The 23,629-nt window shown below is 35.2% G+C and overlaps 1 protein-coding gene across 2 annotated transcripts in view; it reads right to left on the bottom strand.

Annotated features, from left to right (window-relative positions):
* DLG2 (discs large MAGUK scaffold protein 2) overlaps positions 1-23,629 on the bottom strand; it is a 2,332,374-nt gene that overhangs the window by 1,914,655 nt on the left and 394,090 nt on the right. For both annotated transcript variants that reach the window (XM_037840899.1, XM_037840898.1), the window contains exon 3: positions 6,460-6,605. In XM_037840899.1, the coding sequence (XP_037696827.1) occupies positions 6,460-6,605 (146 nt within the window). The remainder of the gene's footprint in view (positions 1-6,459; positions 6,606-23,629) is intronic.

Below are 23,629 nucleotides of genomic sequence, written 5' to 3' on the forward strand. Positions count from 1 at the left end.
AAGAGTGAATTAAAATAGATGATAAAACATATGACACAATCCTCAAATTCACTAGTCTGGGAACTGGAAATTAAACTTAAATGAAATATCATTATATCTATTAAACTAACAAAAATTAAGAACAGCTGCAACACCAATTGGTGGCATGGATCTGAGTTAAAATGGCACTCACATGCATTATCAGTGGAAAAAATAAAGATACCCATGGAACCAAACATACCACCTGTGAGAATCTATTCTATAGAATAAAAGCATCAATTAGATCTAATACACATAAAAAGATGATGATTGCAAAATTAATCATAGTGGCAGAAAACTGGAAACATAGTGAATACCCACCAAGAGGGGAATGATTAAATAAATTATGAAGTTTCAACACTATGAAATTATGCATCCATCAGAAGAATGAATTAAAAGCTACACCAGACAACTTGAAGAAACAGTCATAAAATAATCATATAAAATACATTTGGAAACAAATAATAACCAAAAAAATTCTATGTGTACAAATAAGTATGCATGCTTCAGCAAGGATATGTATATAAAAACCCCATATATGTGTTTATAGTTTGCATATAAATACATATTATGTGAGTACAGGAGGAATAAGCATAGCAAGTCAACAAGGGTTACCTTGTATTTGGGGTTGAGTATGGACAGCAAGAGAGTGAAAAGGGAGACATGCAAAAACAGGAAAGTAAAAAAAATAAAAAATGAATCGCATTTAAATAAAAAGTACATTATGCATTTATGTAAAATTATGTATGTGTGTGGGATTATACACCCAGAAATTCAATAAAAGTTATTTTTAAAAATTCAACAAGGGAACAAACAAGCTATAAAATCCTATAAAAAAATAGAAATTATATTAATAAATCCAGAAATAGGGAAGAACTTTCTGAATATAAAGGGAAGATATAATGAGAGTGATCAATTTTATCACATAAAAATTTAAAATATTTTGAATGTCATAAAGCACTATATGCAAAATTAACATTAATGAACAAACTAAAAAATCTGTGCTAATTATTACAAAGATATGAAATGTTTGATATAGAAAATGATTTCACAAAACAGAATTCTAGCACCATTCAGAAAAAGGGAAAAGAGATTGAATAAATTGCAAAAGAAATACAAATAGCCAATAAACATAAAAACAGCTCATTCTCACTAGTGAGCAAATAAATGCAAATAAAAATCATTTAGTAGCAAATTGTTTTAAATATTTTAAATAATTAATGAATGCCTCTAATGGTATAGGCAGATAATCCTTTAAAAATCTGTTTGTAGTTGCCTTTCTGCAAAGCACTTTGACAATCTATATAGAGTTGTAAAAATGTCCATGCCCTTTGACTCAGTAATTTTATATATAAATTCCACCCTAGTGGAAAAGAAAAGATGCAATTGCTTATACACAGTATTATTCATAGCAGAAAATTTGAGAGGTCCTAAATATCAAATGGAGAACTACCTAAATAAGTTCCAAATAATGGAAGATTATATTGCCATTAAAATATTGTTTTTAAAAATACTTAATGGCATGATATGGGGAAATGTTATCAGTATAACATTAAATTTAAAAGTTAAAATGAAAACACTCAACAAGGTGATGTCACTGAGAATGGTAGAGTAGTGAGCTCCAAGGATGCATCCCTCCACTGAAGCAATGTTTAAGCTGGCAAAAAATGTCAGGATTAACTTTTTTTGGACTCTGGAATCTAATTTTAAAATTGTATAAAAATCAAGGGAATGCTTAATGAAGAAAGAGGCTGCTAAATTTCAGTAAGAGAGCATCTGGTGTTTTTGCTAACCTACCTACATTCTCCCAGTCTCAGCCTGGGGCTGGCTATGGGGATGGTAGCCACATTCCTGATGCAACTTTCCGGTGCCAGAGGATTCAATACACACTTTGTTCTCAAAGAATTGTATTTGTGCATTTTGACCTGTCTGGTGGCTCCCTGAGGGATTAGCTCAGGGGCTCCCTTTGATTTCCCCCCCTCAGAACTCTCTCAAGGCTGGAATGGCCTCGAAGTAGAGTTTGTTAAAAGCATTTAAAGGCTGCCACAAAATTGTAAGTGATCTGGATAAGTACTGAGTGAATGCCCAAACTCACAGCCAGTCTTCAAGAACTGGGAGAGTATGTTTTTGGTTTCTGTGTTTCTTTGTTTTTCCTTTGGCTCCAGGCATTTAAGGAAATCTCTTTCAAATCACCAGCTGACTGCTTAACTAAAGGAGCTGTAACTACATATAGTAACATTGCAGACTTCACAGAAATAGTTTAGAAAATTCACTAAACAAACAACTACAACCCACAACAAATAATAATAACAAACCCTAAGGAAGGGGAAGAAACTGATTTTCCAGAGTTACCACATTATACTATTCAAAATGTCCAGTTTCAACACCAAATTACAAGGAATGCAAAGAAACAAGAAACTACATCCACTCACAGGAAAAAGGAAATAACAGAAACTGTCCAACAGAAGCCTAGATATTGTTCTTACTAGATAAAAATTTAAATCATCTTAAATATGCTCAAAGAGCTAAAGGAAAACATGGCCAAAAAACAAAAGGAAATAAGAAATATCAGTAGAGAAACTATTATTAAGGCACCAAATAGAAAATCTGGAGCTGAAAAGTACAATAACTGAAATGAAATATATTAGAGGGATTAAACAACATATTTGAGCAGACAGAGGAAAGAATGGCAAGTGTGAAGAGAGTCAATTGAAATTATACAGTCTGGAGAGCAGAGAGAAGAAAGAATGAAGAAAAATGAACAGAGACTAGTATACTTGTGGGACATCATCAAATGCACCAACATGGACATTATGTAAGTCCCAGCAAGAGAGGAGAGAGAGAAAAAGGGGATTCTTCAACCTGATAAAAGGCATTTATGAAAAACCCAGATCTAACATAATGCTCAATGGTGAAAGACAAACTTTTTCCCTAAGATCAGGAACAAGAAAAGGATGCCCTCTTTCACCACTTCTATTCAACATTGCACTGGAAGTTCTAGCCAGAACAATAAGGCAAAGAAAGTAAATAAAAAAACATCCAAATTGGAATGGGAGAACTAAAATAAACTCTATTCACATATAGCATGATCTTATATGTAAGATACCCTTTAAAATCTACAAAAAAAAACTAATAGAGACATTAACAAATTCAGCAAAGTTGCAGAGTACAAGATCAACATACAAAAATCAACTGTATTTCTCTAACTAGCAAAGTAAAAACTAAAAAAGTACATAAAAAATTTCATTTACAGTAGTACCAAAAGTATAAAATATTAGGAATAAATTTACCCAAGGTGGTTACAAGACTTGCACCACTGAAAATTACAAAACATTACTAAAAAAAATTAACGATCTAAATGAATGGAAATATCCCCCTTGTTCATGGATTGGAAAAGTTACTATTATTAAGTTACTATTATTAAGTGGTATACAGATTCAATGCAATTCCTATCAAAACCCTAATGGCCTTATTTACAGAAATGGGAAAGGTGATCTCAAAACTCATGTGGAATTCCAAGGGACCCTAAATAGCAAATAATAATATTGAAAAGAAAAACAAAGTTGGAGGGTTCACACTTTCAATTTCAAAACTTATTACAAAGCCACTACAATCAAAATAGTGTGGTACTAACATAAAAATAAACATAGACCAATGGAATAGAATTGAGAGTCCAGAAATAAACCCATACATCTATGATCAATTGATTTTCAACAAGGGTGACAACAAAATTCAGTGGAAAAATGAACAATCTCTTCAACAAATTGTGCTGGGACAAATGGATGTCCATATGTAAAAGGATGAAGTTGGACCCTTCCCTCACACCATATATAAAATAAACTCAAAATGGAGCAAATACTTAAATATATGAGCTAAAACTATAAACTGTTTAGAAGAAAATACAGCTATATCTTCATGAACTTGGATTTGGCAATGAATTCCTAGATATGATACCATAAGCACAAGAAACAAATGAAAAATAGAGAAATGGAACTTCATCAAAATATAAAACTTTTGTTCATCAAAGGTTACTATCAAGAAAGTGAAAAGAAAATCCACAGAATGGGAGTAAATATTTGCAAATCATATCTGATAATGGTCAAGAACCCAGAATATTTAAACAACTCTTATAACTCAACAACAAAAAGACAAACAACCCAATTAAAAATGGATGAAGGACTTAAATAGACATTTCTCCAGAGAAGATATGCAAATAGCCAACAAGCACGTGAAAAGATTTTCAACATCATTAGTCATTAGAGAAATGCAAATCAAAACCATAATGAAATATTACCTCACACTTACTAAGAAGGCTGTAATTAAAAAAAAAAAAATAACAAATACTGGTGATGATGTGGAGAAATTGGGAGTCTCATACATTGCTGATGTGAACTTAAATGGTGCTACCACTGTGGAAAACAGTTGGTGGTTTCTCAATAAATAAAATATATAATTACCATATGACCCAGCAATTCCACTCCTAGGTACTCATAGGTACCCAAGAGAATTGAGAACATAAACTCACATATAAACTTATATATAAATATTCATAGCAGCATTATTCATAATAGTCAAAGATGGAAACAACTAAACTGTCCATCAACTGATGAATAGATAAACAAAATGTGGTATAACCATATAATGAAATATTATTCATCGATAAAAAGGATTGAAGAACTGACATTTCCTACAACATAGATGAGCCTTGAAAAATTATGATATATTGAAAGAAGTCACACACAAAAGGCCACATGTTGGACTTTTCACTTATATGAAATATCCAGAATGGTGAAATCTATAGAAACAGAAAACTAATAGTTGGTGGAGATAAGGGGAGAGGGATATGGAGAGTAATTGCTTAATGGGGTGTGAACCCATGGCAAATAGAACTTTTGGAAGATGCTATTTTAAGATAAGGTATGGTCCAACTAAATGAGGTTGGGACTTGATCCTATTATTAGAGGATTTATGAAAAAGAAACTGGAAGAGAGAAGAAAGGACATCGCCATGTTATGGGGAAAGCCAAGGACCCAAGGACAGTCAGCCCCCAAATGCCACAGTCTTTAAGGAGAACATGCCACCTTTCTGACACCTAGATTTTGGACCTCACCCAGCCACAAAACTGTGAGTCAATAAATATCCACTGTTCAAGCCAACCGAGGGTAGGAATTTGTTTTAGCAGCTGGGAAACTAAGACAACATTCTACATACTGTTGTCCCACTTATATGTAAATATATTTGTACAGACTAAAAAAGTCAAAATAATTGCTTTTAGGTATTGGGATTAGGATAGATTTTTATTTTTTATGATTTTCAGTATTTTATAAATTTTGCATAGTTGGTTATCTTTTAATTAACAAATTACTGTCATTGTTAACATCTGCTTCAGGTAGCTAAGATGATCATTAGGCAAGGTCCTACCCAGTTCCTAAGTGAATTCTGTGTAGGACAAAGAATATCAGAGATCTCAATCTTAAGAACCCAAATATTCTCCATTCAAGGTGCCATCGATTAGCAGTAGAAGCCCACATAGCTTCCAAGTCATGACATTGGTTACACAATCCCATGTTTGGCAAATGATATAGATAGATGTAGATATAGATATAGAAGATAATAGATATAGATGCAGATAAAGATATAGATATATAGATGTAGATGTAGAAGTACGTGTAGATGTAGACATAGACATAATCACTACTTGCCTCCAAAATATTGAAATATTGACTGCTACTTAAAAACATCGTTGATGTACCCCTGCCTCCAAACTAACCATCAGCTATGATCCTGGGACATGTTTCAACTTGCCTTTTTTGTTGGTAACTATTAATTCCACCAGTAGTCTCCAAAGTCATGATCCCACAATCCTATCTGTAAAATCCATTATAATATAACCATTATAATAGCTTTATATTTATTCTAAAAATATGCATTGCTGTTAATATAGTACACAACATAAATTACACAAGTATGGAAAATTTTAAAGGATGTGATTAAATAAAAGAAATATATATATGAGAATTCTAGTACCATTTGTTTGAGACCCCAATAGATCATTTCATTCATGGCCCATGTCCCAGGATATATGCTCCCTACTGTGGAAAGCACAGTCTTAGACCACACTCTCCTATCCCACTATCCAACTCTTCTCTTGCACCTAAAACCATTTTCTAAAATTCCGGGACAATATTCACAATAGAACCCACTTTTATAATCTGAAGAATCATGACCTTTAAATACTCTATTTCATCTTTGAGAAAAATATCTGGATTCATGCATGAAAATTGCATATCGTGTGGTATAATTACATTTCTATTATTATTGTTGCATTATGTTGATAATAATTATTACTACTGTTGCTATAGTTGCTGCTGTTGCAATTTCTTCACTGGCATTAGTAAGTCATCATGTTACACAGTTCTAACAAAAGTTTCAATAGTATACCTCCTTGAGATTTTGATGGCTATCATGGCATGAAGCAAGAAGGGATTTCTTCTGCCATTTCTGGGCAACTTGATTGGCTTCTTCTATCTTCTGCTCACAACTTTTTTGAGAATTTAGCAATGTAACCTCATAAAATTCTTGAATATCTGTAAAGAAAATGTAAGGGAAAATTAAAATCTCATGCATCACTTCATAAAGAGCTTCTGCATATGTGTGTTTGTAGAAAATTTTGCTGATTGAAAGAATTGCATAAATATGTATCACCAAAGAAAACCAAATTAGAGAAAATTCTGAAAATTGCCTTTTCACCTTAATGGAAATGTTTATAGTATCTTTTTCCTAATTCTCCAAATCTGGAAGCAACCAAGATGTATTTTAAGAGGTGAATGGATACAAAAGTTGTTGTCAATCCATAGAATGGATTCGGTGATAAGAAGGAATGAACTATCAAACTACTCACAAACATGGATGAATCCTAAATGCATGTTGCTAAGTGAAAGAAAACAGCCTGAAAAAGGCTACATATTGTATGATTCCATTTTATGGCATTCTGGAAAAAGCAAAACTATAGATATGTTAAATAGATCAGTGGTTACCAGTGGTATTAGGGAAAGGGGGGGAGTTTAATAGGTAAAGCATAGGGTGATGAAAATATTCTGTAATATACTGTAATGTTGAACATATGACAATAAGTATTTAATAAAACCCATAAAACTCTACAGCAAAAAGAGTATACCTTAATGTATGCACATTTAAAACAGTCAATTAGAAAGTCAGGAAATCCCAGGATGAAATGGAGACTGTAACAAAAGAGTCTAATTGTATTGCAAATGTATGAAAAAAATCTCACTGAAGGAGGTTGAGGAATAGGTGCTGACCTAAGTAACTCTGGAAATAAGTAAAGACTGTAAGACTAAAGGCAAAGGAGATATATATAAGCATTGTATTCTATTTAGTAAATTGTATCCCATGGGCATACAAGTCAACAATTCTGAAACCACTATAAATGTGCACTGGAATTGAAAACTTAAGTAAATGAGTGGTGGATGGTGAGAGCCAGGTTTCTCCTTATTGGAGTGGGAAGTAATAGACAAATAAAGAAAGAAGACTAGAATGGACAAAACGATATTTGATTAGAATTAGAAACCTCAGTATGAACCTTTGATTAGGCTAATATAGATACAAATGGATACATATAGAAATATTACAGATATGTGTAAATATTCAGGTTAGTACATACACCTATATTTCCATGCTGTGTCTGCTGAGAGGGCCTAGAAGCAGTGACACCCCAGTAGGGTATAAACACAACTAATACCCTCATTTTAGCATCTAAATACTATTCTCTACCAAGTGGAAATGGGTAATGAATAAATAGTGTGGTATCAGGTAAGAACTGGAGGTATCTTCATGAAAATAGATTTTTAAAGATGATAGATGATGATAGACAGAAAGACAGATAGATAATAGATAGATAGAAATAGGTGTAGAAATAGAAATCAATAGGTGTGTGTGTATAGTCCTAGCTCTTTCTGATGAGAGACCTTAGAAACTAGGACAACTCAGCAACATCAAGCACACCCCACACCAGATATTGGTTTCTAATAATATCCTCCCAGAAAAGAAATCAGAGCTCCTTGGAGAAATGGCTGATTCTAGGAAAGGGATGGGAAATATGCAAGATGAGCATCTTGAACCAGAAAGTAAGGAAGTGCTACACACACGCATCCACCCACATACACACAGACATGCCAATGTGAATACATCAATGAGACAAAGAGACACATGAAAGTACTGCCCTTGAACAAGGTTGGAACAACCTGAGCAAGAAAATAAATACCACAGCACCAAATTACAACCCGAAATATAAAATAAAGATCTAATAACATTGAACAAGAAGACAGTGGAAAAATAAACTTAACTCCAAAAACTAAAAATATAAAGATGGATTAGTGGATGTTTTAAAGGTTGGGTAGATATGAGATATAACAAGTACAATAAAATGTTAATGATAGAATCTGGATGGTATGTATACAAATGCTCACTTTAAAATCCTTATAACTTTGCTTGAGTTCAAAAATTTTCATTAAAAGTGTGGGGACAATATACAATTATTTAAAACTAAACAAGAGTAAAAAAACAAAGAAAAAGGAAATGATGGCCAATCCAAAGGAATAGGATAAAAATACAGAAAACACCAATCAAGAAAATAACATGGACATACCAACAAAGCCTTTATAAAATGATCTTCAAAATGCTCAAGGAGATAAAGGTAAGCTCACAGAAAGTACTAAGGGAAACCAGGAAAACAATGAATGAACAATATCAGAGACTAGGTAAAGAGATAGAAATTTTCAAAAGGAACCAAACAAAACTACCTGAGTTGCAGGTCATAGTAATTGAAATAAAAAATACCCAGAAGGATTTCAAGAGGATATTGGAGCTGGCAGAAGAAAGAATAAGTGGACTTGAATACAAGAACTTGAAATGACCCAGGCTGATGAACAGAAAAAAAAGAACTATTAAAAGTAAAAATAGCCTAAGACAGTTATGAGACACTATCAAGCATGCTGATATATGCATTATGGGGGGTCCCAAAAGGAGAAAAGAGAAAGGGGCAGAGGGAATCGTCAAAGAAATAATGACAGAGAACTTTCCAAACTTAGCAAAAGACATGACTATACACATGCCCAGAAAACACCAGACAGGATAAATATGAGGAAAAATACATCTCATCATATATTGATCACCCTGTCAAATCCAAAGGACATGGAGAGAGCTGAAAGCTGCAAGAGAAAAGCAACATGTTATGTACAAGGAAGTCCCAATTAGATTGAGTGCCAGTTTCTCATCAGAAACCACAGAGGCAAGAAGGCATTGAGTTAAAACACTTAAAGTACTGAAAGAAAACAACTGTCAAGCAAGAATTTTACAGCCAGTAAGATGTTCTTTCAAAAATGAAGAGAGATCAAGAATTCCCAGATAAACAAAAATCAGATAAAGATTCCACAAGAAAAGAAAATTACAGACCAATATCTCTAGATATAGATGAAAAGAAAACCCTTAACAGAATACTAGCATATCTACCCAAGAGCACATTAAAAGAATTAGACACCATGAACAAGTGGGATTTATCAACATCATTTGCCATCAGGGAAATGCAATTTAAACCACAATGTGATAACATCTCACACCTAATAGAATGGCTGCTATTAAAAAAAAAAAATTATAAATATTGGAGAGGATGCAGAGAAATAAGCAGCAATGTAAAATGGTACAGCTGCTGTGGAAGACAGTTTGGTGGATCCTCACAAAGTTAAGCATAGAATTATCATATGACCTGGCAATTCCACTACTAAACCCAAAAGAATTGAAAGAAGGGATTCAGATATTTACACACCACTGTGCATAGTGGCATTATTTCACAGTTGAAACAAATGGAAGCAACCTAAGTGTCCATCAACTGATGAATGGATAAACGAAAATGTGGTATACACATACAATATTATTTCCTTTCTAAAAGTAAAATGAAGTTCTGATACACGAGACAATATGGAAGAACTTTGAAGACATCATGCTGAGTGAAATAAGCCAGAAACAAAAGGACAAATATTGTATGATCTCACTGATATGAAATAATTAGAATAAGGAAAGTCATAGAGTCAGAATTGAGAATATAGGTTACCAGTGAATGCGACAGGGATAGGGAATATAAACTTGAGTCTTAAAATGTACAGCGTTCCCATTTGGAATGACAAAAATGTTTTGGTAATGGATGGTGGTGTCAGTTGCATAACACTGTGAACATAATTAATAGCACTGAAAAATATATATATATATGAATGCAGTTAAAAGGGGAAATGTTAGGTTGTATATATGGTAACAATAAAAAGTATTTTAAAAATCCATGGAACTTCAATACACAAACAGTGAACCCTAAGTTAAACCATGGACTATAGTACAATTATAAAAATATGCTTTCATCAGTTGTAACCAACGCACGGTGTTAATAATAGGATAGTATACAGGAATCCTATATATTATGCATGATTGTTCTGTAAACCCACAATGTAGCTATTAAGGAAAAATAAAAAATAAAAATAAAAAAACTCAATGGCTGTGTTAAAGAGCAGAGTAGAGAAGGCTGAACTGGAAGATATATCCAAGGAAATTACCCAAAATGCAACAAAAGAGAAAATAAAATGGAAAATATGAAAGTGATATTAGGATATATAAAGGATTGATAAGAAGGTCCACTATTGTCTAATAGGTATCCTTAAGGAGAAAATAGAATAAAGAGTGATATTTAAAGAGTTACTGGATATAATATTTTTAGAGCATATGAATATATGAATCCACAGATCCAGGAAGTACCATCTTAAACTAAAAAGAAGAAAATCTATGCCTAGGTCTATTCTGTACATACATCATAATGAAATCTCAGAATACTAAAGACAAATAGAAGTTCTTGAAAGTAATCAGAAAAGACAAATCAGACTTCAAGCAGTAATGAAAGCCAGAAGACAGTTTTGAGATAAAATAACTTAACCTAAAACTGTGTTTCTTTGCAAATGACATATCTGAAAAAAGAATACACAGAATATATAAAGAACTCTTAAAACACAATAAGATCAATGTAATAAAAACAATGGGCAAAAGATTTAAAAAGGCATTGACCAAAGAACATAATAGATGGCAAATAAGCACATGAAAAGATGCATCTTTTCAAAATCACTAGAAATATGGAAATGAACATTAAACCACAACACACACAACAACAAATATGTATGTAATACCACTACATATTAGAATGGCTAAAACTAAGAAGACTGATTATACCAAGTATTGGAAGGTATGTGCAGCACCTGGAACTCACATACACTGATAGTGAGAAAGCAAAATGATAAAAACACTTTAAAAACAGGTAATTTCTTAAAATGTTAAACATTCAGTTGCCACATGATCCACACATTCCTATCCCAAATTTCATACAAAAGAAGAGGAAGTATATATCCATATATCAACTTAAAGAATTGTACATGAATATTCCTATCAGTTTTGCTTGTAGTAGCCAAATCTGGAAACAATACAAACTAATGACACACACACAACATAGATGAATCTCAAAATAATTATGTTGAGTGAAAGAAGCCAGCAAAAATGAGTGTATCCTGTATGATTCTGGTTATATAAAATTTTAGAAAATACAAACTAATCTATAGTAACATTATTATTAGTGGTTGCCTGGGAATGGGTGTGAGCGGAAAGATTACAAAGGGACAAGGGGAAACTTGAGACTGATTTTGATTGTGCTAATAGTTTCACTTGTGTACATAAAAGAAAAAATTGGCAAAAGGCATGTGCAGGCATGAAGAGTAAAGGGAACCTATATCACTGATGAACCTAGGAAAATATTTTCAATCTCATTAGTGATCAGAATGCAAATTAAGACTATGCTCAAATACCATTAACACCAATAATATTTGTAAAAATAATGAAGTCTGACAATACAAAGGCTGAAAAAGATGTAGATCAATGGTAACTCATTCATTCCTGGTGAGTAAAAATTGCTACAACCACCTTAGAAAACAAGTTGGCCTTGTCTTGTAAAATTGAACATTTGTTTTTTTCTATGATCCAGCAATTATACTGCTCAGTGTATACCTTAGATAGACACTTGTGTATATGCACCAAAATGTTCATAGCAGCACATATCCTAATGGCAAAAAATTAGAAACAATCCAATGTCCATCAAAAGGAAAATGGATAAAATTGTGGTATGTTCACAAAATGTAATTTACTTAGCAGTTAAATGAATGAACTATGGTAAAATAAAATGACATGAATATATCTTAGACACACAATATTGAGAGAAAAAAGTCTCAGTGTGAAAACATTTTTTGTAAAGTTCAAAAATGTGTAAAACTAAATTATTTATTTTTAAGCATTCATACATACATGTTATAAAACAATTAAACCAAAAGCAGAGGAGCACATGAAAAGATGTGGTTACTTCAGTAGAGGGGACAGGCAGGAACACACAGGGAGATGTAAAGTAGTGGAAATGGACTAGAGTTGGGTGGGAATTTCAGGTATGTTTATTATATTATTATTATGCTACATATAATATTCTTGGTATTAACTATCACATTTTTTAAAATAACAAAGATAATTTTTAAGTGTCTCATGACTATTACAATTTACATAAAAAAGTTACAAATCCTCAAATTTGATATATAGCTACTTTATTCTGCCACTAGCAATAAAGTCATGTTTGGGAAATTGTGTGAGAACAGAAGGCGTACAGATACAAATCCATTACAGATTTTTTTTTTTTAGCACAGTAATAGCTGGTAGAGTATTAACCAGGTTGACAAAAACCAGAAGAATAAGAATAGAAAGGTAAAATCCAGATTAAAAAAATATGTTTATATCATCTTATCTCATGTATTAATTAAAAGAAAAGAAAAAAAAAGATGTCCATAAAGATCTCTGAAGCTGCATATTCTTTCCAAAGAATGACTTGGAATGAATAAAACAATTTTTGCAGATAGTCAAATCTCAAGATTCTTTTCATTTGCATTGATTTTAAGGATATAAACACTGTTCCATAAGCAGCATTTTCAAGTCACCAGATTTTGAAATACTGGGTGTCTAATTTAACAAAAAAAGGAAGCATGTCTATCATACTCATGTGAAAGATTCATACAAACAAGCTACACATGGAAACAAAATGGATAGCAGTGACTTTTTCATATTTCAAAACACCCTATGGGGTGACAGTGTGATTGTGAAAACCTTGTGGATCACACTCCCTTTATCTAGTGTATGGATTGATGAGTAGAAAAATGAGGATAAAAACTAAATGACAAATAGGGTGGGATGGGGGGGATGGTTTGGTGTTCTTTTTTCACTTTTATTTTTTATTCTTATTCTGATTCTTTCTGATGTAAGGAAAATGTTCAGAAATAGATTGTGGTGATGAATGCATAACTATATGATCGTACTGTGAACAGTTGATTGTATACCATGGATGATTGTATGGTATGTGACTGTATTTCAATAAAACTGAATTTCAAAAAAAAACACCCTATGGACATTATTTTTAACTTTAAACTTGCATATTTTATTTAATTTATAATACCCACACCCAATGGGGATTATTTCATGCTTTATCTCCATATTCTCCCTGCCTAAGCAATTACTAGAGAACTTTCTCTTCTTGGTAGCAAGCATTATTTTTTTTTTTAATCTGCAGATTTTACTGAGATATATTCAAAAGTATAAAATCAATATTTCACAGTGTCATCACTTAATTGTGCAATCATCATCACACTCAATTTTAGACCATTTTCATTGATTGAATAAGAAAAAAATCTCATAGAGACACAAAAAAGAAAACCCCAAAAACCCCATGTCCCTTATTCCCCTCCCATTATTGACCCCAAGTATTGACGTGGTATATCTGTTACAGTTGATGAAAGAATATTAGGGTATGTATGAGTTTGCTAAAGCTGCTGGAATGTAATATATCAGAAATGGGTTGGCTTTTCCGATGGGGATTTATTAAGTTACAAATTTACAGTTCTAAGCCCATTGTTTCGGTTTGCTAATGTTGCCATTTTTTTGGTTAGTTTTTTGTTTTTACTGAGATTGTTCCCATACCATACAACTATCCAAAAATCCAAAGTGTACAATCAATTGCCCATGGTACCATCATACAGCTGTGCATCCATCACCACAATTAATTTTTTTTTCAATTTTTAGAACATTTTCATTACTCCAGAAAAGAAATAAAGACAAAAAAAGTAAACTCCATACCCCTAACCAGCCCCCTCCATTATTGATTCATAGTTTTGGTATAGTAGATTTGTTACTGTTGATGAAAGAATGTTAAAATACCACTAACTGTAGTATATAGTTTATAATAGGTATATATATTTTTTTCCTATATGCACCTCAATTATTAACTTCTAGTTATAGTGTCATACATTTGTTCTAGTTCCTGAGAGAGATTTCTAATATTTGTACAGTTAATCATGGACATTGTCCACCACAAGATTCACTGTTATATACATTCCCATCTTTTAACCTCCAGCTTTCCTTCTGGTGACATACATGACTCTGAGCTTACCCTTTCCACCACCTTCACACACCATTCAGCACTGTTAGTTATTCTCACAATGTGCTATCACTTCTGTCCATTTCCAAACGTTTAAGTTCACCCTAGTTGAACATTCTGCTCATAATAAGCAACCACTCCCCATTCTTTAGCCTCATTCTACATCCTGGTAACTTATATTTCATGTCTATGAGTTTACATATAATTCATTCATATCAGTGAGTTCCTGCAATATTTGTCCTTATGTATCTGTCTTATTTAACTCAATATAGTGCTCTCAAGGTTTCTTCATCAACTCATTTTTTTTAAGATGGTTTGGTTTACACACCATACATTCCATCCTAAGTAAACAATCGATCGTTCCCTGTATAGTCACATATTTATGTATTCAGCACCATCGCCACTATCTATACAAGGATGTCTCCATTTCTTCCACAAAGAAGGAGGGAAAGTCAAAGAAGGTAGAGAGACAAAAGAAAAAGAAAAAAGAAACAGAAAAAAAAAACATAACAGCTAGGAAGCAACAAAAGGAAAGAGAGCATTAAACTAAAGCAGAATAAAGAGTCAGAAAACATCACCAATGCCAGGAGTCCCATACCCTTCCCCCATGTCTGTCTCCCCATATACATTTAGCTTTGGTATATTGCCTTTGTTATAATAAATGAAGCATAATACAATGTTTCTGTTAATTATAGTCTCTAGTTTGCATTGATTGTATTTTCCCCACAATCCCACCCTATTTTTAACATCTTGCAATGTTGACATTCATTTGTTCTACCTCATGGAAAAACATATTTGTACCTTTTATTACAATCATTGAGCATCGTAGGTTTCAGTGAGTTATGCAGTCCCAGTCTTTATCTTTCATCTTTCATTCTGGTGTCCCACATGTTCCTAACCTTCCTCTTTCAACCATATTCACAGTCATCTTTGTTCAGTGTACTTACATTGCTGTGCTACTATCTCCCCAAATTGTTTTCCAAACCTCTCACTCCTGTCTTTTCCTTTCTGTTTGCAGTGCTTCCTTTAGTGTTTCCTGTAGAGCAGGAATCTTGTTCACAAACTCTGTCATTGACTGTTTGTCAGAGAATATTTTAAGCTCTCCCACATATTTGAGGACATTTTTGCTGGATATAAGATTCTTGGTTGGTGCTTTCCATGTCTTAAATATATCACCCCACTTCCTTCTTGCCTCCATGGTTTCTACTGAGAAATCCGCACATAGTCTTATCAAGTTTCCTTTGTATGTGATGGATCGCTTTTCTCTTGCTGCTTTCAGGATTCTCTCTTTGTCTTTGACGTTTGATAATCTAATTATTAAGTGTCTTGGTGTAGGCCTATTCAGATCTATTCTATTTGGGGTATGCTGCGCTTCTTGGATCCATAATTTTATGTCTTTCATAAGAGATGGGAAATTTTCATTGATTATTTCCTCTATTATTGCTTCTGCCCCTTTTCACTTCTCTTCTCTTTCTGGGACACCAATGACACGTACATTCCTGCAGTTTGTTTTGTCCTTAAGTTCCCAGAGACATTGCTCGTATTTTTCCATACTTTTCTCTATCTGTTCTTTTGTGTGTAGGCTTTCAGGTGCCTTGTTCTCCAGTTCCTGAATGTTTTCTTCTGCCTCTTGAGATCTGCTGTTGCATGTTTCCATCGTGTCTTTCATCTCTTGTGTTGTGCCTTTCATTTCCATAGATTCTGCCAGTTGTTTTTTTGAACTTTCAATATCTACCTTATGTACGCCCAGTGTTTTCATTATACACTTCATCTCTTTTGCTATATCTTCTCTAAACTTTTTTAATTGATTTAGTATTAATTGTTTAAATTCCTGTATCTCAGTTGAAGTGCAAGTTTGTTCCTTTGACTGGGCCATAACTTCAGATTTCTTAGTGTAGGTTGTAGTTTTCCATTGTCTAGGCACCTGATTTCCTTGGTTACCCCAATCAGGTTTTCCCAGACCAGAACAGGCTCCAGTCTCAGAAGGAGGCAATAGTATCACACCTCCCTGAGGGTATGTCTTAGAAGATTGGTACACCCTGTGAGGCCTCAAGTCACTCTGATTTTCTGCCCAGCAGGTGGTGCCTGTCAGCCTGTAGCTCCAGACTGGGGTAAGGATGTGTGGCCCGTGGCTGTTTTTCCCCAAGCTCTGGGGTCTGGTTCTGAATGGAAGGCAGATAGTAGAGCTTGGCACCACCTTCTTCCTCTTAGGGAAAATACACCCCCTAGGGAAAGGTCATTTACATTTGAATAGTATCTCTGCCTGTGCTATCTCCACCCATGTCCGGGTCAGAGAGCTGGGAACTGAAAATGGCTGAAGCTTTCTCCACTGAGCCAAAACAGGGACAGAAAGTCCCCTTCAGGGCTAGTCCATGCCCACACTCTGGCTCTCCAAGGTAAGGCATCACCAAAAGCCTCTGTCTGCTTGTTGGGGATTCTTATCTTCTATTGAACAGACCAAGTTTGTTAAATTAAAACCTCAGTTGGAGTTCAGCTGAGATATATTTGCTTGGTTGGAGAGTGCTGCTCTCTGGCACTGCAAGGTTTTTCAATTTGGGCCATGGAGGGAGGGGGATCCCGGCTTGGATCTGCAGTTTTTACTTACAGATTTTATGCTGCAATTTTGGGCATTCCTTCCAATTCAGGGTTGGTATATGATGAGTGGACAGTCATCTTTGTCCCTCCGCAGTTATTCCAGATTATTTACTAGTTGTTCTTGATTGTTTATTAGTTGTTCCATGGGGACAAACTAGCTTCCATTCCTCTCTATGCTTCCATCTTCTTCCAAGGCTGCCATTTTGCAAAATACCAGAAATGGATTGGCTTTTATAAAGGGGGTTTATTTGGTTACAAAGTTACAATCTTAAGGCCATAAAGTGTCCAAGGTAAGGCATCAACAATAGGGTACCTTCACTGGAAGAAAGGCCATTGGCATCTGGAAAACCTCTGTTGGGAAGGCACGTGGCTGGTGTCTGCTTGCTCCCAGGCTGCATTTCAAAATGATGTCAGCTTTCAATGGCCATCTTCAAAAAGTCTATCTCAGCTGTAGCTCTCTGAGTTCCTTCTGTCTGAGCTCTTACAGTGCTCAGGTAAACTAATCAAGACCCCAGGCTGAATGGGTGGGGCCATGCTTCCATAGAAACAATCAAGAAGTCACACCCTAATTAAAGGTGCCACTCACAGTTGGGTGGGTCATATCTCCATGGAAACATCCAATCAAGAGGTTCCAAATAAATCAACACTAAAATGTCTGCCCCCACAAGATTACATCAAAGAACATGGCTGTTTCCGGGGGACATAATATATACAAACTGGTACAGACATGAAAATCTCCAAATTAAGGCATCAAGAGGTAGACTCCTTTTCTGAGGAAAGGCCAATGGCATCCGTGGTTCCTCTGTCACATGGAAAAGGCACATGGTCATCTGCTGGTCCTTCTTCTCCCGGAGTCTGGTTTCAAAATGGCTTTCTCCAAAATGTCTCTCCAAAACATCTCTCTTAGCTTCTCTGAGGTCTCTGAGTTTCATCTGTCTTTTATTTTCTCATAAAGGACTTCAGCAAAGAGATAAAGAACCACCTTGAATAGATGGGGCACATCTACATGGAAACAACCTAATCAAAAGGTCCTACCCACAATAGGTCTGCCTCAACAAGACTGGATTAAAAGAACATAGCCTTTTCTGGGATACATAATAGAGTAAAACCAGCACAAGGTATTACTGTTAACTATAGTCCATAGCTTGCAACTGGTAATTTTTCCTCATATACCACTCTATTATTAACTCTTTGTACAAGTATCATACATTTTTAGTAGTTCATGAAAGAATTTAATCATATTTATACTGTTAATCAGTGACATACATGACTCTAAACAACCCCTTTCAACCAAATTCACTTACAATATGCACTATTACTTATAATCCCAATAATGAGCTACCATTACCTCTATCCATTCCAAAACATTTAAGTTCAACTTCATTAACAATTTTGTACATATTAGGTAGCCAATCCTCCTTCTCTAGCTTCTGTCTATCTCTAGGTACCCTATATTCTATATTTTAAAACTCTGAGTTTACTTATTCTAGTTTAGTTCATATTAGTGAAATCAAACAATATCTGTCCTTTTTGTGTCTGACTTATTTCACTCAGCATTTTGTCATCAAGGTTCATCCATGCTGTCACATGCTTTAGGACCTCATTCCTTCTTACTGCAGCATAATATTAGATCATATGTACACACCACATTTTGTTTATCCACTCATCTGTAGATGGAGACTTGGATTGTTTCCATCTTTTGGCAACCGTGAATAATGCTATTATGAACATTGGTATGCAAATGTCTGTTTGTGTCCCTGCTTTCAGATCTTCTGGGTATATACCAAGTAGCAGAATTGCCAGGTCATAGGGCAACTCAATATTTAGTTTTCTGAGGAATTGCCAAACTGTTGTCTACAGTGGCTGTACCATTTTATATTCCCACCAGCAGTAAATAAGTGTTCCTATTTCTCCACATCCTCTCCAATATTTGTAGTTTCCTGGTTGCTTAATAGCATCCATTCTTATAGGTGTGTGATAATATCTCATTGTGGTTTTGATCTGCATTTCTATAATAGCTAATGAAGATGAACATCTTTTCATGAACAAGCACTATTTTTAAAGCTGAATATATCCATCATCACTTTCCAAGCATTTCTCTTTGGCAGGCTCTTGTATTACCACCACCACCACCACCACCACCACCACTACCACCTTCTTTCTATTCCTATGGCCAGAGTTCATCCCTTCCACATCTCTTGCTCTCACTATTTCCTAGGCCCAGATGCCCTTTTCCACACATAAAAATCCTACTTTTCCTCCAATGTCCAGTCCAAATTCTATGCCTCTGTAAAAAAAATATTTGACGTTAGAGATTTAAATATGAAATGTAATCATCACTGAAATTATCCTCAACAAAACTAAGTCAACTGAGTAGGACTTGTGTGTGAAGTAAGAACATCCAAACAGACACCGACAAAAATAAAAAAATGTTTGTGTGGGAGTTATGAGGGGTGGGAAGAGAGGAGGAACGCTGCTTCTTTCCTCTCATCCCCACAACATATTGCTTAGATCTATTCAATAGTTATTTATTGTTCTACTGTTATTAGAAATAGTTGTTTGCATACCTGTCCTCGATTATTTAATTCAATAAATAAATTTTAAATGCCAGGCAAAGCCCTTAGGAGAAAGGACAATGCCTTTTACAGCCTGTATTCTCCAGTATCTAGCATCATTCTTTACACTTAGTGAGCACACAGTGAACGCCTGCTAATTTTAGTTTATTTGCATTCCCTCTCTAAGACAAACAAAAGAAAACACACTGAATGAAGTCATATCCCCCCTCTCACTCAGGACTGCAAAAAAACTGAATATTATTTTGGATTACATTTCTATGTGACTGTACTTGATTTGATCAAAGCACCTACCACTTTTTATTTTGCAAATTCCCCCCACTAGCACCATTTTGTCTTCACATTGTTTTTTGAAATAGTGCATAAATTATCATCAAATTTACAAATGAGTGCTTCTCAAACTCTAATGTACACACGAATCACCTGGGGATCGTGTTAAAACACAGTTTCCAATTCAGGTCTGGGGTAGGGCCTGAATCGCTCCATTTCTGACAAGTTCCCAGATGACACTGAAGCAATGCATCAACAACACTGGACCCAAGAAATAGCAATTCTGGTATTACAACCTAAGATTTCATCCTCTCTTTTCACACACTTCCTCTGTTATTTCAATACTCCTCTTCAGAGCAAAGAGTAGGAAAAAAATCCCAATAATATAAGCAAATGGACAAGAGGAATCTGCCCATTAACTAACAAATGATAACTATTTAGTAGATATTGATGGAATTGATTGAGATTCATTTAGCTAGAAACTCAATTGAAAGGAATTATATTTCAGCACTCTGCTTTTAGAACATACGAAAACAGAAAAAAAAATGACTTCTAGGAAACTCAGTTGAAAGGAATTATATTTCAGCACTCTGCTTTTAGAACATATGAAAACAGGAAAAAAAAATAAAAAATGACTTCTAGGAGATATCTGAGACAGTCCCTATTCAGCCCAATCTCTTTCTTTTGTTTCAACTTACATTCCTTAAAGATGAGGTGTGGCTGTTAAAATGATGATTCTGGCACATTTAGGTCCTCGATCATAGAAAAACACATCCAAGGAAGTCCATAATAAATAGGAATGTCTTTTTAAGCACACTTTTAAAATCTCATATACACAAAATGTTTCATCTTCTTCAAAGCAGAGATAATCTGAGACAGCACATTTCAATGATGCTATTTCCTCAAAAGATCCTTAGAACTTCTCTTCAGAATATGCCTTCAAGAATCTGAGGAATTAATTTTGAATATTGTCAGAGGTGGCAAATCCTTTTCATTTATGGGAAGATTTGATTTTTTGAAATGGCCAAAATTCATTGGGCAAACTTTGGAAATATGGTGGGTGATGGAGAAATGGATTTTCCTTTATGTGACTTGACATAAATTAAGAAAATATGACTCCGTAAGTCATGAGACCATTTTCTTATATGACTCACAAATTGCTCTGCAATTATCTACTTAACCACTATAAAAGAAAGAAGTAACCAGAATGCAGAGTGTATAATATGTTTATATACTTTCTCATCTATTATCTTATAGTCTGGAGTAAAGGTGCCTGGGAAAAGGCTCTTTGGGCTTCTTCTCATCCCAGCTCAGCAGCTCTCCCTCATGTTGCCAGGAAGTATTGATGAAGACAATTATAGCTACATCTATCTCCTTCCAATCAGAAACCTCTGTGGAGTGTGTTATTGTTGGTTCATTTGTTTTTGTTTTCTGTTTTTTGTTTGTTGTGTGTGTGTGTGTGTGTGTGTGTGTGTGTGTGTGTGATCTGCAGATATAGCTATAACTAACCAAAGCTGTTTAATCCCAAGAATTCACTGAAATCAGATTAGGACTCTCTCGCCTTATAGCCTCAATAAAAAAGATCACCCTTTGTAAGATGTGCTTTCTTTTAAAATATATGTTTCATGCTTCTTATAGCATATCTTATTCTCTGAGTCCACACAGCTAATTATAAACTCAGCTAGACTGTACAAAATATACATCTTGCTATATTTAATGAAGTTATGAATTGCAGTCTTGGTGTTCCATTAGCTTTACCTGAACACTTGGTTTTGTTTGGGGAGCCAGATAAATGCTCATATCCAATTTACTTACCCTGCATCCAGAGGCTATACTTTCTCTTCTGCAAAGTTAAAGTTACCATTGGCCTGGTCCATTTGAACCTAAGATTGCTACACACAAAGGTTCATATTATGGGGCTTCCTCTGTGCATGCACAAAACAGAAATTAGAAGGAAGGAAGGAAGGGAGGGAGGGAGGGAGGCAAGGATGAGGAGGGGAGGGAGGGAGGGAGGGAGTGAGGAAGGGAGGAAAAAAGGAAGGAAGGAAGGAAAAAAGGGAGAGGAGAGAAGGGAGGGAGGGAGACAGACAAGAGCTATATTGTAATGAAATCAGGGTGTTCTAATACAAGCTGAGTCTGAAGAAGGATACAAATCACACACAGAGTGGAAGATAACAAGAACAGTAGGAGCAGCATCTGAAAACTCATTAGCAACACCCCCTCAAAAAAAAACTCACCAGAAACTTCCTCATTTATGGTAATAGATTCTGGCATTGCTAGGGAAGAATGGCGATCAGCCATGTTTGCAGTTGGATGCAAACTCTTTAGTCTCACATTCATGAATCTCTGAGATCTGGCCACTGCATGTTCTCAAAATTTACTTTCTACTACTCTTTATCCTGCCCTACACATCAGTCAAACCAGCCTCATTGCAAATCCCTGGCCACACCTCCTGTTTTCTTGCACTGATGTCCCTTTCTCTGGGCCCTGGTAATATCATACCTGTATTGCAATAATAGCTTCCTAGCTAGTCCCTCAACTCCCACTCTACCTAGCTCTACCTTCTTATGCCGGTTTGAATGTATTGTGTCCCCCAAATGCCATTATCTTTGTGGTCTTGTGGGACAGACGTTTTGGTGCTGGTTAGATTTGCGTGGAATGTGCCCCACCCAGCTGTGGGTGGTGACTTTAGTGGGATACTCCCATGGAGGTGTGACCCCACCCATTAAGGGTGGGCCTTGATCAGTGGAGCCATATAAAACATGCTGACTCAAAGAGACTGGACGGAGTGCAGCTGTGAGTGACGTTTTGAAGAGAAGCAAGCTTGCTAGAGAGGAACGTCCTGGGAGAAAGCCATTTTGAAACCAGAACTTTGGAGCAGACTGCCAGCCACGTGCCTTCCCAGCTAACAGAGGTTTTCTGGACTGAACTTTGGAGCAGACGCCAGCCACGTGCCTTCCCAGCTAACACAGGTTTTCTGGACGCCATTGGCCATCCTCCAGTGAAGGTAACCGATTACTGATGTGTAAGCTTGGACACTTTATGGCCTTAAGACTGTAACTGTGTAGCCAAATAAACCCCCTTTTTATAAAAGCCAATCCATCTCTGGTGTTTTGCATTCTGCAGCATTAGTAAACTAGAACAGATTTTGGTACCAGAGAAGTGGGGTGCTTTTTGCTGCTGAGTTTGCAAATACCAAACATGTTGGAACGACTTTTTAAATGGATAATGGGGAGTTTCTGGAAGAATTGTGAGGAGCTTGATAGAAAAGGCCAAAACTGCTTTAAAGAGACTGTTTGTGGAAATACGGACTCTAAAGATACTTCTGATGAGGACTTGAGCAGAAATGATGAATGTGTTGTTACAAACTGGAAGAAAGGCGATCCTTGTTTTAAAGTGGCAGAGAATTCGGCAAAATTGAGTCCTGGTGTCAGATGGAAGGAAGAATTTGAAAGCAACAACCTGGAATACTTAGCTGAGGAGATCTCCAGACTATGTGTGGAAGATGTCCCCTGGCTTCTCCTTGCAGCTTATAGTAGAATGCGGGCAGAGAGAGATAAACTTAGAACTGAACTCTTGGGTTCAAAGAAACCAGAAGCTGATGGCTTGG

Source organism: Choloepus didactylus, chromosome 6 (assembly GCF_015220235.1).
Source record: "Choloepus didactylus isolate mChoDid1 chromosome 6, mChoDid1.pri, whole genome shotgun sequence".
NCBI lineage: Eukaryota > Metazoa > Chordata > Mammalia > Pilosa > Megalonychidae > Choloepus > Choloepus didactylus.